At 39.8% G+C, this 18175-nt stretch overlaps 1 protein-coding gene across 1 annotated transcript in view; it reads left to right on the top strand.

Annotated features, from left to right (window-relative positions):
• Positions 1-18175, top strand: part of Scamp1 (secretory carrier membrane protein 1) — an 86288-nt gene continuing 68113 nt past the window's right edge. Inside the window, exon 1 of the mRNA XM_070031214.1 lies at positions 1-168. Coding sequence (XP_069887315.1) covers positions 112-168 — 57 coding nt within the window. The 5' untranslated portion in view covers positions 1-111. The remainder of the gene's footprint in view (positions 169-18175) is intronic.

The following is an 18175-nucleotide window of genomic DNA, read 5'->3' as shown; positions in this document are numbered from 1 at the left end:
ACGTGAGCGCGCAGGGGGGCGGCGGCCTCTCCAGGTCTCCTCTCCCTCTCTTTCCCCTCTCTCTCCCTCTCTCTGCGCCTGGGTCGGTGGGTGACGCCGAGCGCCGGAGAGATGTCGGATTTTGACAGTAACCCGTTTGCGGATCCGGATCTCAACAACCCTTTCAAGGTGAGCGTCGGCCCCGCGTCTCTCGCCATCGCGACGCGGCGTTGTTTGCGACCACAGCCGAGTTGCTGTGCGCCCCCCCCCCCCGCGCGCCCCGCGGTTCCTCCTGCGCTCCGGGGCCGGGAACGCGGGATGCCGCTCCCCTGTGTGGGGGTCGCGGCCCCGGCACCCCTGCGTCACTGCTGTGGGGGCTTGGGGGTGGGAACGCCTGCCCGGGCTCTGCGTCGGGCCGCTCCGCCCCGCGTCACCTGCCGACGAGGGTCGTGCGCTCGCTGGGGAAGGGGCTGGCGCGCCTGGCGGGGTCCTGGCCCTGCCCTGAGAAGCGGGGACCCAGAGTCGGGACAGGTGGAACCCTCCCTTGCCCGACTAGTGTGACAGGCTAGCTGGCCGGGGCGGGGGCCGGGCGGCGACCTAGAGGAGCCCGCCCTGGGGTGAGGTTGTCATGGGGACCCGGGGAGGCGGCGTTGTGGGGGTGACAGCAGAGGTGTGGAGCAGAGAGGCGAGGGCACCGAGATGGTGCAATTAGGGGGAAAAATTGTGTTTTTATTAATTAAACTTGCATTGCGCCCAGATGCCACCAGCGGCGCTACCATAGGCGCCCCCACCCCCAATTAGGCAGAGGTTAAGAGAACTGATATCAAAGAAGTAAAAAATAAACATATCTGGAATACAATAGTGCACGTGGACGACATCTTTTCTAGCTGCTGCTAGCAAGGTAAACCGTGGAGTATTTTCTAAGCTCCTAGTGCGTCACCGGGGCTCTTGGTTCTTTGAGGATACCGTTTGGCCCCCCACAAGAGTTGCTTTCCTTTTTGAAGTCACCTTATCATCCCCAGCTTTGGAAGGGCCTGGCACAGAAACCCGCAGAGGAAAGCAGCTGACTTGTTCCTTATCTGCTGTAAATGAATGCGACATCTAAACTCTAAAAAGTACACTGGATCTCTTAATGGGTGTAAAGCTTAGCAAGTGCAATTGGTTTCTAACTATTGGTTGTTTCTCAACCTCCATGTGCAAATAGTTTTAATTAGTAGTCACAAGTGAAATAGTATTAATTTGTGGTCATAGAAGTGTTACTTCTGGCTCAAGTTTACATCTTAGTTTTTCATTTGAGGATCGTGTAAGGGGGAAAAAAGAATCTCTTCTGATGATTTCATGAAGGATTATTTGAAAGGATCAGGGTTGTAACCGACAACTTGACTCATTTTGTAGGAACAGAGAATAGACTCAGCCACTTTCTGAATGTCTGAAATTTGCAGCTCCCCCCCTTGATTATTTGACTTTTTAAAGAGCCCCCTGTTTGTTTCACTTCCATTTTGTAGAACATTTAAATTCTTAAATTATGGGCATTCTAAAAGGATATAATTTGTCAAATGAGTATTATTTTAAAATACTTTGAAGCCAGAACATTATGAACTTGTTAGCTTCTCCTAAATAAAATAATTCACTGCTGATGATAGCTATTGATTTGTCTATTTGGTCATTCATTTCATGATTCATTTTGTAGAGTGTTCTTTTTTTGTACTGGGAATTGAACCCAGGATGTTGCACTTGTTAGGTAAGCGCTTTGCCACTGAGCTACATCCCAGCCCTAAAATGTTCTTATGTTAGGGCAAGATACTGTCTTCTACAAATCGTTTAAATAGGTAATCAGGTGCACCCATTGCAACAATGAGATGTACAAGTCATTATGTCGAAAACGAACTTTACAACTTTGGTGGGGGGGGAGGAAGAAAATTGGGTTGGGGGGCTGGGGGGGAGGATGGGAAAGTATGGGAAGGGGAAACAAAGGAGGAGGCTACAATGCTTGATAAGAAATGTACTCATAATCTTGCCCATGTAATTGTAACCCCTCTGTACAGTATTTTCACAATAATAATAAAAAAAGATACTGTCTTCTTAGCCAAGACTATTTTTGTGCCATCTAATGTTACCAGGTATGACACATTTCTCTTTGGCCATTAATGTAGTTGCTGGGATTCTGAAAAGTAGTTTAAGTCTTTAGTCATTATGAAACATAAACCTCTTTTTTCTTCATAAAGGAATACACTCAGGACAATGATTATCAAGTCTATAAAATGCTTTCACATTTAGGTCTACAGAAAGGTTCAAGCTGTGTATCAGTGGCTCACACCTGTAATCCTCGCTACTCCAGAGCCTGAGATCTGAGGATCAAGGTTCAAAGCTAGCCCGGGCAGGGAAGTCCGTGAAACTCTTAATCTCCAATAAACCACCAGAAAATCGGAAATGGTGCTGTGACTCAAGTGGTAGAGCTAGCCTTGATCTGAAGAGCCTAGGGACAGCACCCAGGCCCAGAGTTCAAACCCCATGACCCCCCCGCCCCCCCCCCCCCACACACAAAAAGTAGGTATATATTCTTCATGGTCCTTCTCTAATTTTGGTGATGGTTACAGCACCATCAGTGTACCTTTGAATTTGTTGGGACGGGAAGAATGATTCAAGTGTTAGAATGTGCACCTAGCAAGCACAGGCCATGAGTTCAAATCTGAATACTGTCCTCAAACAAATAACTCCCCTCAAGCAAAAACAACACAAATAGTTCCCATGACTTTCTCATTTTTATCCGGCTGCCCTTTCTCTTCAAGTAAAGCTTTTATATCTGTGGTATGTTCTTTTGTTTCCTTCTATGAACAAGTGATTTTTGACACTGTCTACTTCAATCTAAAAAGTCCTGTAGTAATCATTACTTTTTGATTATTTCGTTTTCATTTTCAAATCCTACTTTAATATTTCACATTTGCTTTCCATGCATCCTAATTTCTTGACTACCATTTGATACTCATTGTGTGCTTGTGCATATGGTGCCTGGGCACTGTCTCTGAGCTTTATGCTCAAGGCTAATGCTCTACTCTTTGAGCAATAGCCTCATTTCTGGCTTTTTGGTGATTAATTGGAGTTAAGAGTCTCAGGGACTTTCCTGCCCTGGCTGGCTTTGAGCTGTGATTCTCAGATCTCAACCTTGTGAGTAGCTAGGATTACAAGTGTGAGCTAACAGTGCCAGCTGTTGTTTTTAAACATTTCTTTTTGATGTGTTAAGAACTCTTTTCTAAGCATTTTCATTTGAGCCATGTTGTAAAAGTAATTTCTGAGCATGGGCTCCTTAGATGATTTAACCACAATGGTTTACTTGATTTTTATTGGCTACTGTAACACATGCTGGGTTCAATGAATAATTATTCTTTTTTGAGTCTGAAATTTGCTTTCTTTCTTTTTGGCAGTCCTCTAGGCCTCACATTTGCCAGTCAGGTTCTCTTACCACCTCCAGTCCTCCCCTTGCCTTTTGTACTTATTTATTTTATTCTGCTCTGAATTTTTTCTTTTCTTTTCTTTTCTTTTTGGTTGGGCGTGGGGCTTGAACTCTGGGCTTGGGCGCTGTCCCTGTGCTCTTCAGCTCAAGGCGAGCGTTCTACCGCTTGAGCCACAGCACCACTTCCTGAATTTTTTTTTAAGTTAGCTTGTGCAGTTTAGTTTTGAGATGGGGTCCCAGAGTGCCCAGCTCTTAACTTGAGAAGGAATCATGTGAACTTTTCTGCCTGGGCTGGCTTTAAACCATGATCTTCCCAATCTTTGCCTCCCTGGTAGCTAGTGTAACTGGTGTGAACCACCCATGCCAGGCCAAAATCTAAATGTTTGTTATTGTACATAAAGAAATTTGGAAGTAACTGAAGATCTGTGGGAATAAAAACAAAAAATAAATCCCTAGAAGATTGGTAGTTGAATTGATAAAATGTAGTAGTTGAATTGTTAAAATGTAGTTTTAAAAATAGGAAAATACTTTCTATATAGTCAACACATTTTTTTTTAAAAACAATTACTTTATGACCCTCATTCTTAGGTGCCATTTGGTTTTTTGTTTGCAGGTGGTGGGGGGTGAACTTGGACCTTGCACTTGCATGACAAACACTTCTACTATTTGAGGCATGCCTCCATCCATTTTTAGCATTAATTTTTATAAAATCTCAGTTTAGGATAATCATTCTCCTTCCATCTCCCAAATAGCTGGGATAAATACATATATGTACTACCATGCTTGGGCCTAAATTAAACAGAATTTCAGAAGGTTTTAAGTACTGAAATATATGTAGTTATATCTCATTTTAAAGCTCAGAGCATCTAAATTTCTTATAGCCTTACACTCCCATGTAGATAGTATAGAATGGATGTTAGACCACCACAATCTGACCCAGTCAGTCTACTGCTGGTGGGCAACATATGCACCACTTGGTTGCATGCATTCCTGACATTAAAATGACTGTTTTTAGTTTGGAGCTTAGAATTGATTCTGTGGAGAAGGAGCAGAAGGTAGAGCTTAACATGAAGGCTTCATTGAGGGGAATGGGTGCCATTGGGAGGGGGAAGGCCTATGAGGATAACAGAAGATGAATATGGTCAAAGTAGTTTATTTCCATGTATGAAAATAGACCAATGAAATGTGTTGAAATTGTATTGAGAAGGAAGAATGGGGTAGGGGAGAGTGATAGAGGGAATGTGGTTGGTAGATTATATGCATGTGTGAAAATGTTATAATGGACATCTCCTCTCCCCTCCCCCCCCACGCCTGCCCCAACTAAAGTATGCTAATGATAAAAGAAAAAGATTTGACCCAAAAAGCCTAGATGTTTGGGCACCAGCGGCTGATCCTATAATCATAGCTAGTCAGGAGGGTGATGCTTGAAAGATCATAGTTTGAAGCCAGCCTGAGCTGAAAAGTCTTCAAAACTCATTCTTAAATCAACCATCAAAAAAGCTAGACTAGAAGCTAAGACTTGGAGGATTTCAGTTTGAAGTCAACCTGGGCAGCAAAAATCTGTGAGATTTCACCTCATTAACCAGCAAGGCTCAAGTAGTTGAGTGCCACCATGAACAAGGAAGTCGAGTATGAATTCCTAAAGGTCAACCCCTGGTATGGGCACATATACAAAAAAAAGTCTGGATTTAATCTTTGTCTTACCAGTAGTATAGTCTTGGAAAGTTACTTTTATTCTTTAAGCCTCAGTTTACCATTTTTCTTTCTTTCTTTTTTTTTTTTTTGGGTCTGGACATGGGGCCTGAACTCTGGGCCTGGGTGCTGTCCCTTAGCTCTTCAGCTCAAGGCTAGCGCTCTACCACTTGAGCCACAGCGCCACTCCGGCTTTTTCTTTTTGCTTATGTGGTGCTGAGGAATCAAACCCAGGGCCTCAGGCATGCAAGGCAAGCGCTCTACCACTGAGCCATCTTCCCAGCCCAGTTTACCATTTTTCTAAAATAGAAAAAGCTACCTACTCCATAGGATTGTAACTAGGATTCCATGAGAATTTAACATGTAAAAAGTTTTCCATATGTGGTAGTTTTAACTAGGTGGTAATACTTAGTATTAATAATAATTTAAAATATTGTATTTAACTACATAAATAACTACTGTATGTATTATTAGTATTATTATTTTGTATGTATATCTCTTATTGAATCTAACTTATAAATAAAATATCATAGGTACTTATAAGGAAAACCATCCTGTAGATAGGGTTTGTTTCTGGTCTGTTGTGGAATGCCATGGTGACTACTGTAATTTTTATTTTTATATTTATTTTTGAGGTATTAGAGTTGAACCAGGGCTTTGCATATGCTAGGCAAGTGGTCCACAAGTCCCTGTCATCTGTGTGTGTGTGTATGTGTGTGTGTGTGTGTGTGTGTGTGTGTGTGTGTGTGTGTGTGTGTGTGTGTGTGTGTCTGTCTGTCTGTCTGTCTGTCTGTCGGTCTGTTGGTCCTGGGACTTGAACTCAGGGCCTGGGCACTGTCCTCTGAGCATTTTCACTCTAGGCTGGGTCTCTACCACTTGAGCTATTGCTCCGTTTCCTGCCTTTTGGTGGTTACTTGGAGATAAGAGTCTCAGGGACTTTCCTGCCTGACCTGACTTCAAACTTTTGTCCTCAGATCTCAGCCTCCTGAATAGCTAGGATTATAGGTTTAAGCCATTGATGCTCAGCTCTTGTTTATATTTGGTAGTATCAAGAATGTTATCCATCCTAATTGACTTGTATTTAGTGACATTCACAATAAGTTGATGTTGCTTCTCTGTTCATATAAAATTTTGATCCTAGAGATTGGATATATAGTAGGAAAGGCTTCTGAGGATTTCCTTTGTAATAGTCAAATTTCAGAAGTATCTTTAAACATTAATCAGAAACAAAGTGATTGTAGTTTTTAATCTGTGGTATTTTACATCCACTTCAACCACATGAATTTCTGTTCTATTTTACCTGGATTATTATTTTTAAAAAGCAAGTTTGAGCTGCTGATTATATTTAACAAAGTTAAGATGCACCATTATTTCATTTATTACTATCTCAGTTATCTGCTAGAGTAAGCAACAATTTCAAATTGAAGTAGTTTAGAACAGTTACTTGTTCATGATTCTGTTATTTGAGATAGACTTAGCTGGCCTTTTAAATTTTAATGTATTTGCCTAGAGTCACTCACTGGCATCAGTCATCTGACAGCTTGACTGCATGGTTTAAGATGTCCTCACTTGTGTCTGTCCCTTAGTTCCAGCTGTCAGTATAGCCAGGAATTGGTTCTCTTTCATGTGGCCTTTCAGCAGGAATACCTTGGGATTGTCACACATGGCAGCAGTGTCTCAGGAGGGCAAGAATGGAAGCTCCAAGGTTTCTTGAGTCATATGTCACTTCTATATTGTGTTGTTCTATAGACAACCCTCAAGGTCATATTCAAAACGGTGGGGAGGATTAGATTCCCCTTCTTTACAGAAGTGCTAGGTCTCTCTTTAGACAGGTACAGGGCATTCTCAGTAGACAATACCATTAAACTGCAGGAGGAGTGGGTAGCATTTAGCAACTGCTGGTCTTCAGCAATTCTGAAATCTAACGAGGTCCATATTGTTAGGATCCCCTACTTTGGGGAACTGTTTAGAACCCAGTTCTGCCTCCTCTGTTACTGTTTTGGAGTCCAAATCTCTCTGGAGGTCCTTCCCTTCTTCCCCCTAAATGAGAAATGACTCTCTGTAGCTGTATAGCTGTTTTAGCTTGCTTCCTGCCCATAGAAAGTTGAGAGCCCTGGAACCTTTCTTCATTTTTGAAAGAACTATTCTTTTCAATCCAGGCTGGCTCAAGCCTCTTAACAATTCTTGTAATCATACCAGAGTTAACACTATGCCTTCAAATCCCTCTCTATACATTCTTCTGGAGATGGTTGTCTTTGCCTAGGGTGCTAATTAGTGTCAGCTGCTGTGCATCTGCACTTTTAAAAAAATAGATATTTTAGTGTAAAGGTAATGTAGAGAGGGGTTACAGTTACATAAGTCAGGTAATGAGTACATTTTTTTTGAACAGTGTACCTCTTCCCTCATTTTCTCCCAGCTTTTTCCTTCCCTACCTCTCTCCTCCACAACTTGTATACTTCATTTTCAACAAGAATCAACCCAGATGGCCCTCAGTGAATGAATTGATCAGGAAAATGTGGTATATATACACAGTGGAACTCTTTGCTTCCATCAGAAAGAGTGAAAGTGTACCATTTGTAAGGAAATGGAAAAACTTGGAAAAAACTATATTAAGTGAAGTAAGCAGACCAAAAGAAACATAGGTTGCATGGTTTCCCTCATTCATAGTAGTAATTAGAGTGTGCTTATAAATCTACAAGTAAACACAATGGATCTGCTCTCTTAAACTATCTAGAAAATCTTTTGTCCAGATGGGGCATCTCTTATGGCTAGTGGACATATTCAGGCAGGTGCCATATATTGAACTTGGTATTGAAACACAGTTTTATTTCAGTTGCCTGGCTTTAACAAGAGTCATGCTTGAGATGATGATGTATGTGAAAAATTTGAAAATAAATTGCTAATATTACCACAAAGACAATTTGAAGTATTCTTAATGTTTAGTAGTGCTGAAAGCAGATCCAAGAAATGTAATGGTTATTTTCTTTATATGAGCCCATCAATGTAATATAGTAGCTGAAAAAATATATGCTGGATTAATGAGTTGAATGGTCAGTTCCTAAAAATGAATAACTTCAGTGTTCTGTTCTAATCACTCAGGTATTGATCTAATGGTTTGAACATAGTAGAATGTGAGCAAAGAAGGCAATCAGGAAGATCATGGATGTGGAAACGAGTCCTAGGAAGAATAACTTGAGTTTAAATTAGTCAGAAAAAGGCTAAAGGAGAATAGAGCTGCCATCAGATACTTAGATGGTTAAGTGAGTAAGTTTATTATTTGTTGCTTTAGAAAAAGAATCTAAAGTTAATTGGCAGAGTTTACATCAAGGCAGATTTTGTCCCAACAGAGATATTTATATTTATTGTTAGCAATACTAGGATTTGGACTCAGGACAAGTATTCTACCACTTCAGCTGTGTCCCTTCCTTTTTTTGCTTTAGTTATTTTTCAGGTAGGTCTGATGCTTCTTGCCTGGATCTGGTTTAAGTTCATAATTCTCTTTACCTTTGCATAGCTAGGACTATAAGCATACATCACCACACACAACTTATGTGAGATAGGGCCCCCACCCAGGCCGTCTTCAAATTTCAGTCCTCTTATTTGTGCTTCCCAAGTAGATGAGATTGCAGACATGAGCCACTGTGCTCATTTGAGATAGAGTTGTGTGTGTGTGTGTGTGTGTGTGTGTGTGTGTTTGTGTGTGTGTGTGTATGTATACACATGTATACATGCAAGTCCTAAGGCTTGAACTGGGTGCTGTCTTTGAGCTTTTTTGTTCAAGGCTAGAGTTCTACCACTTGAACCACAGCTCCATTTCAGCATTCTGGTGGTTAATGAGAGATGAGTCTCATGGACTTTCCTACGTAAGCTGCTTCAAACCACAATCCTAAATCTCAGACTCCTGTGTAGCTAAGATTGTGAGTGGAGCTACTCTGCCTGGCCTCAGCTGAGACTTAAATCTTACCAAAATGGTTTAATCCATGAGGATGAATTGTATTCTCCAGCATTTGAAGGAATTCAAGCAAAGTCGGATGACTTTGATACTGAGGTAGAGATTTTTGTGATTGAAGGTTTTTTTTTCTCTTTCTACTTTGAAACTGTAATTGTTATATTTCTGTATTCATAGAGGTCATTTTATGGGACTAGAATGGAGTCAGACCATCTCAGTTGGAGAGGAGGCTTTATGTTCTAGGGGACTGCTGTGCTCTGAGCCTCAGCCTCTGCCGAGGGAGAACTTTCCCTAGCTCCTTAAAGGGGGTTCTCATGTCCCCTGTTGTGTGGCCCTTGCCACCTTAGCCTCAGCTGACTGATCTCATCAAAGTTACCTGGCCCCTGGGGAAGCACTGGAGTAGGAATCATCTGCGTAGGGCTTGAGGGCCAGCTGTTTTTTAGAACCCCAGATCCACGTTAGAGCTGTTCTGGAACTAGCTACAAGTAATGCTGTCATGTTTTTATTCCGGTGTCTGTGAAGCTTTGCATCCTTTCTAGATAAATCTGCTTCCTTTAATCAGAATTGCCCAACCATAAATGTAAAGGGACATTTCTATGGTGGAATTAAACCTGTATTTATACCTAGGTTTTGGTGGTAAAGTGGAAGAATGCAAATCCAAAATGTATAAGATGTTTTTAAACCACAAAGGGGAGTTTCTTCACTTTTAGTAAGTGTGGGTTGTAAAAAGTGACATGGAAGTTTGATTTGACCTTGTAACAAGGTCAATTACCACTTTCATTTGTCCTTACTGAGGCAGTTTGTACTGTCCTGTTAATTTTGACTTCACATATGTGGGCCTAGGGATGGAGTCTCGGTTCCTTTCCTGTGTAAAAACTGCCACAGGAATCTCCTATAGACTTGTGCTCAGGAAGCAATAGAGCAGTTCTTTTCCTCTCAGCATTGGGCTTTGATTTTTGTTTTTGTTTTTGTTTTTGGGTCCTGTCGTGGGGCCTGAACTCTGGGCTTGGGCACTGTCCCTCAGCTCTTCAGCTCAAGGCTAGCGCTCTACCACTTGAGCCACAATGCCACTTCCGGGTTTTTCTTTTTACTTATGTGGTGCTGAGGAATCAGGCATGCAAGGCAAGCGCTTTACCACTGAGCCAACTTCCCAGCCCCCAGCATTGGGCTTTGAATCCTTTTAGGAATTAGCAGTGTGGGGTGGGGTATAACTCAGATATGGTAGAGCTAGTGCTTAGCCTGTGCAAGGCCCTGGGTTCAATCTCCAACATACTGCCCCATCCCTCCATAAAAAGAAATGTCATGCCAGGTGCCAGTGGCTCACGCCTGTAATCCTAGCTATTCAGGAGGCTGATATCTGAGGATCTAGGTTCAAAGCCAGTCCAGGCAGAAAAGTCCTTGAGATTCTTATCTCCAATTAACCACCGGAAAACCAAAAGTGGTGCTGTGACTCAAGTGGTAGAGCACTTGCCTTGAGCTGAAGAACTCAGGTACAGTGTGTCCAGGTCCATAGTTCAAGCCCTCTGACCCGCCCTCCCCCCCATCAAAAAAAAAGTAATGTCACTATACCATTTGCTAGAGACTTGTTTTTTTCTTTTTTTGTGGGGGACGGGGTTATTGCAAATAATTCTGTTCTAATATTCACATGAAAGTTTTGTTTGTACCTGTTTTTTTTTTTTTTTTTTTTGGGTCCAGTCGTGGGGCCAGAACTCTGGGCCTGGGCACTGTCCCTCAGCTCTTCAGCTCAAGGCTAGCACTCTACCACTTGAGCCACAGCGCCACTTCCGGCTTTTTTCTTATGTGGTGCTGAGGAATCGAACCCAGGGCCTCGAGCATGCAAGGCAAGTGCTCTACCACTGAGCCACCTTCCCAGCCCCTGTACCTGTTTTTAAGTCTCTTGGGTTTATATCTAAGCATAGAATGTCTGGGTCATATGGCAGCTCTGTGTTTAATCATTTGAAGAACTGTCAGATCATTTCCTTGGCAAATCCTAATCTGTGTGAAGTACAGTCTTGTAGTTTTGATTTATACTCTCCTGATGGCTATTGATTTTGAGAATCTTTTCATGGACTATTGGTGATTTGTACATCTTTGGAGAAATGCCTTTCAAATCCCTAGCTATTTTTAGATATTAGTTAAAAATTGAGTTCTAAGTATAAACATATTTTATATAAAAGTTCTTTATCAGGTATTGACTTAAATTTTCTGTCACTTTTGTGGGTTATCTTTTGCTTTTACTGGGGTTTTAACTCAATACCTTGTGCTTATCAGACAGGCGCAGTTTCACGTTTATGTCTGGGCTGTTCTGAACTGTTCTGCACTCCTCCCATTTGTGGTGCCTGAATAACTAGAATGTCAATACCCAGCTGTTACTGGTTGACAGGGTCTCTTAACCTATTTTTCCCCCAAGCTGACCCAGAATCATAATCCTCTGATCTCTGTCATTTGAGTAGCTGGGATTAATTTGATCAACTCTTAGATGTCTATTTTTGTGGGTTTCATTAAGAATCCTTTGCCAGAATTCAAAGTAAGAATATATTCTGTGTTTTCTAAAAGTTTATATAGTTTCAGCTCTTACCTTTATAGTTTATTTTTAATTTTTTTATGATAAGTAAGGTCCAGTTTGTGGTGTGTGTGTGTGTGTGTGTGTGTGTGTGTGTGTGTGTGTGTGTGTGTGTGTGTGTGTGTGTGTGTGTGTGTGTGTGTGTGTGTGTGTGTGTGTGTGTGTGTGTGTGTGTGTGTGTGTTTTGGCCCTGGGACTTGAACTCAGGGCCTGGATGCTGTCCTTGATTTTTTTTTTCCCTCAAGGATAGTGCCCTATTACTTGAGCCACAGATCCACTTCTATCTTTTTGGTGGTTCATTTGAGATAAGAATCTTAAGGACTTTCCTGACTAGGCTGTCAGGATCCTCAGATCTCAGACTCTTGTATATTTAGAATTATAGGTGTGAGCCCTTGCTACCTGGCAAAAGTGAATATTAACTTGACTGTTAATACAAGACACAGGCCAGACATTTGAATGCAAGTAATTTGGTATACATAACAACATTCATTTATTTTGTGGTGCTGTGGATGGCATGTTAGGTAAGTGCTCTAGCACTGAATTTAACTCCTAGACAGTATATATGACTACTAAAGAGTTTTGCTCATCAAACAGTGCATATTGGTAACCTTATATATGCAGCAACTAAGCAGGGATGGAATGGTAGCCATTGCTAGTGGCAGCCATTTTAGCTGTGGGAATCCTCTAACGGTGGTGATAATTGTCATAAGGTAATTTGGAATAAATTGAAAATGGTGACAAATGAGACTGGTAGGTGACAGGAAAAACCATCAGGTTTATGGCCAGGGAACACTGGGTATTTTATCATTGTTTGACAATTTTTTAAAATACAATTTTATTGTTATTAAAGTGTTGTACAGAGGGGTTACCATTTCTTAAGTCAGGTAATGAGTACATTGCTTTTTTGGACAATGTCATGCCTTCCTTCACTTTCCCCCAGTTTTCCCCTCCCATCCCTGCCCACAAATTACATAGTTGATTTTCTACATAATCTATACTGAATACCATGATTGCATTTGTTCTTCCTTCCCTTGTTTGACAATTATTTTCTAGAGCTGTTGATACTTGTTTGAGGTTTAGTCCTGTGGGTTTTTTGTGCGTGTGTGTGTGTGCATGTGTGTGCGTGTGTGTGTGTGTGTGTGTGTGTGCGTGTGTGTGCGTGTGTGTGTGCGCACGTATGCCAGGACTGTGACTTAAACTCAGGGCCTCATGTTCTCACTTAGCTTTTTCCACTCAAGATTAGCCCTCTAACATATAAACCAAACCTACACTTCCAGCTTCTGCTGGTTAATTGTAGATAAGTGCCTCTGGAATTTATGTTGAGTTCAAACCTTGAACCTGAGATCTCAACCTCCTCAGCTAGTACTTACAGGCATGAGCTAGATGCCCAGTTAGTCCTGTAGCTTTATATATATATCTAATCTTGTCAACTTATATAGCCAGACACTTTAGAGAATTTACAAGTAAGTGGTATGTTATAAATGCAAGTTAGCATCTATCCTATGCCTAAAAGAAGCATAATAGATGATTTTTCTATTTGATTAAAGAAAAATTTAATAGAAATATTTAGTCTTAAATCTCAGGACAAATTACCATTTAGAGTTGAGAAAATGTTCCGTGAACCATTGTGGTATTTGCCTCGTGTTAAGAGCTACACAAGGAGAAAAAGGAAGTTGCTGAGATGTGTCTTCTGCTACTAGAGGGGAGTAGGTAAGAAAGTGGGCTCCAGAGTCAGATAGTTAGGTAACTGCAGGCAAATTACTTTTCTACTTTCAGTACTTATTTGTCATTATTTTTTTAAAATCTTATACTTCCTTTTGAATCAGACAAAGAAGAGTCTCTTAAAATAACAGATAAAGAAAATAAATAATAGTGCAAGATTATCTTTGGTTGTAACGTATGATTAATCTTTATTTCATCCTTAAATTGCCTGTATTTTCTAAGGCAGACTCTAATTTTCATTAACTTTTAAACTTTTTGGTATTAACAGAAATAGTAACAGAAACAAAACATAAATTACTGGTTGCCTTCCAAAGCTTAGGAATTTTAGAAGGTATTGTATATCACAACTTGAACTGAGGATAAGTAAGGAAAGCGCATTTTGCTTTTGTGACAAAAATAAAATTCAAGTTTCATTGAAATGTCGGAGAGTTGTACACTTGATAGGATTATCAAAGACATCTTGTTTTCTTTTATATTTGCATTTACAGTTTTTAAAGTTGGAGCAGAGGGTAAAAGACTGATGGACCAAGAGATTGATTGTGACATCCCCATGTGTGTATACAAAGTATTCCAAAGAAATTGTGTATAGCCTTGTGTAGCTAATATATGCTAATTAAAAGTAAAATAGTCTTTAAAACTGTGATTTACTTTTTGAAATCATAGGTGGCTAGAAGAGACGAATCTGGTTTTTCATACATTTTATGTTTTCCTCCCATGATTACATTGTTCTAGAGAAAGCTTGGTTGGTATTGGCTGGGTGGCATTGATCTTAGGAACTTTACTACCTGTGAACTATGTACTCTTCTCTCATGGGGAAAAACTTCACTTTAAAGTTGATTACCTGTAATATAAAGATCTTTCAAAATTTCACATATCTTTGCTTGCTACATTTAATAATACTTTGAGTATATTATACTAAGAGAAAAAAGCTGATCATAAAAGACTATGTAGTGCATGATCCAATTGATATGAAATGGCCAGATAGTAAGGATAGCAGTGGTTCGCTAAGCCTGCAGGGGTCAGAAAACCTATTAATCTTGTGGGGAGGGAATCATTACAAATGTTAACAAACTATTTTCTGAAAAAATCTCTTGAACATACAGGGTATTTATGTGGGAGGCATCTGCTCTCCCTCACCTCTGTGATCCCAGTTCAGTGGTGATTTCTTTAATGGTCAAAGGTGATTTAATTCCTGTATCATTTGATCAAAATATACAATTCATTATTTTCTTGTTAGATGTGAACATTTTTTCATGTGTGCCGATTTCAGTACGTGAATATTAGGTCCCCTAGTTATATTAAGTACCCAGTTTCTCAAATTTCAGAAGAAACTTCAGTGATTTATATAAAAGGATGCTAAAGTATAGCCTCTAACATATAAATGTTCCAAGTAGAATGTCAGTATAGCAGTTCTTGGTTTGCTAACCCCCTTGGCCCCATCTCTCCCTACTTTTTTCATAATAGATTTATTAGGTGAGGGCACAGAGTGATGTAGGTAGTAAAGATACAAGGATTTATAGACTTTGGCAACATTTCTTCCAAGAAATACAACAGTTGATTATTTTTTAAGGGAAGCAAAGAACTTGGAGATATAACTCATACCCATGCAAAGGGTGTAATTCAGTGGTTTTAATATATTCACAGTTGCATTTATCTCTACAATTGATTTAAAAACATTTTCATCACTTTAGATAGAAATCTCCTACCTTTGAGATGTCACTTTGAAATTTTCCTCAACCTTCCCAGTCCTGTGTGACCACTAGGATACTTCCTGGACATTTCATATCAATAGAATTGTGACTTTTGGAATAGAATGTAGACTTTTATGACTTATTCCTTAGCATAATATATTCAAAATTCATCCATGTCATAGTGTGGATTAGGACTTCTTTTTTATGGCCAATTAACGTACTATTGAATGGATAAGCTACATTTTATTTTTCATTCACTAGTTGATATATATTTGTGGTGTTTCTACTTTTGGAATGTGATAATATGGCTGTAAATATGTTTGTACAATTTGGACTTATGCTTTTCTCTTTGGTATACAGCTAAGAATAAAATCGTTAAATCATGTGATAACTGATTAGCCTATATTGGTTGGACAGCAGAGTACATGGACTCCAGTTTTTTCTATCTTCTTGGTAACATGCATTTTTTAATTATAGCTGTACTAGCTGTTGTGCAGTGGTACCTTAGATGTTTGTGCTTATTTACTGACCATTTACTTATCTTCTTGAAGAGATGTCTATTTAGACCTTTTGTCCATTTCTGAATTGTGTTTTTCTTTTTACTATGGAGTTGTAAGTTCTCTATGTATTCTAGATAGGCACACATATCAGATAAATGATTTATAGAAATACTATCTAATGGATTATAATTTTATTTTATTTTATTTATTTATTTTTTTTGTCGGTCGTGGGGCTTGAACTCTGGGCCTGGGCGCTGTCCCTCAGCATTTCAGCTCAAGGCGAGCGCTCTACCACTTGAACTACAGCGTCACTTCCAGTTTTCTGGTGGTTTATTGGAGATAGGAGTCTCATGGTCTCTCCTGCCCGGGCTGGCTTTGAACCGCGATCCTCAGATCTCAGCCTCCTGAGTAGCTAGGATTACAGGCGTGAGCTACCAGCACCCGGCTTCCTTTTTAATTTTTATAAAATATATTTTGTTGTTTTGTAATAGTCTCATTATGTTGCCCAGGTGGGCCTTGAAATCCTGGGCCCACGTGATCTTTCTGCCTTCGTTTTCTGAGTATAAGCACATGCCACTGAGTTTGGCTTTAGGTAAATTTTCTGTTTGACTGATCATTATATAACTCATCATTATATAACTCATGTAGCTTACATATAGTACTACAAAATAGATGGTGAAATTTGGAATACCACGAGTGTATCCTTTATCTCAGTGAAATTTCCTAGCATTTACTATTGTTCTATGTAATTCTTTTGCCAGTAGAACAAATGTCTTTTGTTTTGGTTAAATGATTAGTATCACTTGAGGAGATTCAGTGGCATGTTCTAGCAATGGTAAGAAAAGTCCATTTTCAGGTTTTTTGTTTTGTTTTTGTGCTGGTATTGAGGCTTGAAGCCTCATGCGTGGCCTCATGGTCTCAAAACCCTTCCCTCCCACTCTATCACTTGAGCCACACTTTCAGTTTTTACTTTTTGCTGTGTAATTGGAGAGAAAATTGTCTTGGATTTGTGTTCCTGGCTTGCTTTGAACTGTGATCCTCAGATATCAGTCTTCTGAGTATTAGGATATAGGATGGGCCACCAGCACTCAGCTATATTGCTTTTTAAATCAGCCATTATACTTAATAGATGGAGAGTGTCATGGTTTTAGATGTCGTCATAGTTTAAAATTTTTTGGTAATTATTGTGGATATGTTAAAGATTAAGAAGGACCAAACTCAGTTGTTTCCAAAAGATTATGACCAGTGAAGTAGAACAAGAACAGGCTATTCCTTTAGCAAACAAAGATGGAGCTCCTAAAAGTCAGTCAACACCATGATAGCACTGGAGATGCAAAGATAAGAGAGAAATACTGTTGTTCAAGCATCCACCAAATTTATCCATTAACACTTACCAATGTGTTACTAATGCTTTTATGTTTAAGAAAGAGAAATAGCACATTTTTCATAGCATCAGAGCAAAATGTCCTGAGAAAGTGCTGCCTGAACTATAAGAACAGGGGGGATTGCTCATGTTTTCGAGCCCTTTTTCCCCAAAATACAGTCTCAGGCAGAAGGCTGATGTGTTATTACAGTTCATTCTTTTACTTATAGATAGGAAAATTTGGACCCAGGTTTATTTTTTTAAGTTTATTCAAGAGTGACAGAACTCAGACTAGAACTATTCCACAGAATTGCTTTAGAAAATGCTAAACCTTTGAAATTTTGGTGTGGTTTTTTTTCCGCTTGTGTTCATTTTAAAAGATGCTGAAGCATTGAAATATAGATATGAACTATCTTGTTAAGAAGCAGTTGAGCACATGAGTAAAAAGGATAATTGATGAGGTAAGATGAGAAAAGCTGAAGCTTAGATATGAAGAAGCTGTTTTAGTTTTTCTTTTTGCTTTTTTTTTTTTTGCAGAAAGCTTTCTCAGGTTAGCATAAACTTTTCAACTGAAGGAGATACTATAACATTTTAGAGAAAAACTAGATTTATATTGTATTCTCTATTACTCTTTTCAAATTGGAAGGGGAAGAAAAAGAGTGATTAACAGCTACTGTGGTCAGTAAGCACATCGGAAATCAGTGTGTACACTAGGGATCAGTAAATGTTCATACTTATTAAATCCTTTAGATATATGATGGCAGTAAATTTTTTACATGTAATTTTAATGGAATACAAAGTGGCAAAGAATATTGGTTCCATCTGTTCTGCTTTTAATGCATGAAGACATAGCTCAGGTGATGAAAGTTTATGTAAAGATTCTTGGGAAAGAAAAGGAAGCCCAACACAGTGAGTGTCTGTAATTTTAACGCAAGATTCCCTCTGGGTTTACAAGGTGTTTCTTTAGACCCACCTCCTCCACCCTCATTCTGCCCTCCCTAACAAATGGGGCCATTTTCAAATGAAAACAATGTCTATAAAACATAAAACTTGAGCTGCACTAACTCAAGTTTCAATCTCTGCCACCTTCCCTTTTGTTTCATTAGCTCTGGTCCCATTTCCTTCTCTTCTTACTCTGCTGAGTTCCTTCAGAGGAGTTGAGGGACTGCTCTATTGACCCTATCTTTGGTGACTCATAGGCAGCTTCTCACAGTGGATGCTCCTCTCAGAGGCTGTACCTACTGCTCGCTCTTCCTTCTCCTTGG

The sequence above is a fragment of the Dipodomys merriami genome, unplaced genomic scaffold (genome assembly GCF_024711535.1).
Source record: "Dipodomys merriami isolate MVZ:Mamm:240054 unplaced genomic scaffold, mDipMer1.0.p SCAF_20, whole genome shotgun sequence".
NCBI lineage: Eukaryota > Metazoa > Chordata > Mammalia > Rodentia > Heteromyidae > Dipodomys > Dipodomys merriami.
The sequence above is the reverse complement of the archived record's forward strand: the minus strand, read 5'-3'. Positions and strand labels throughout refer to the sequence as shown.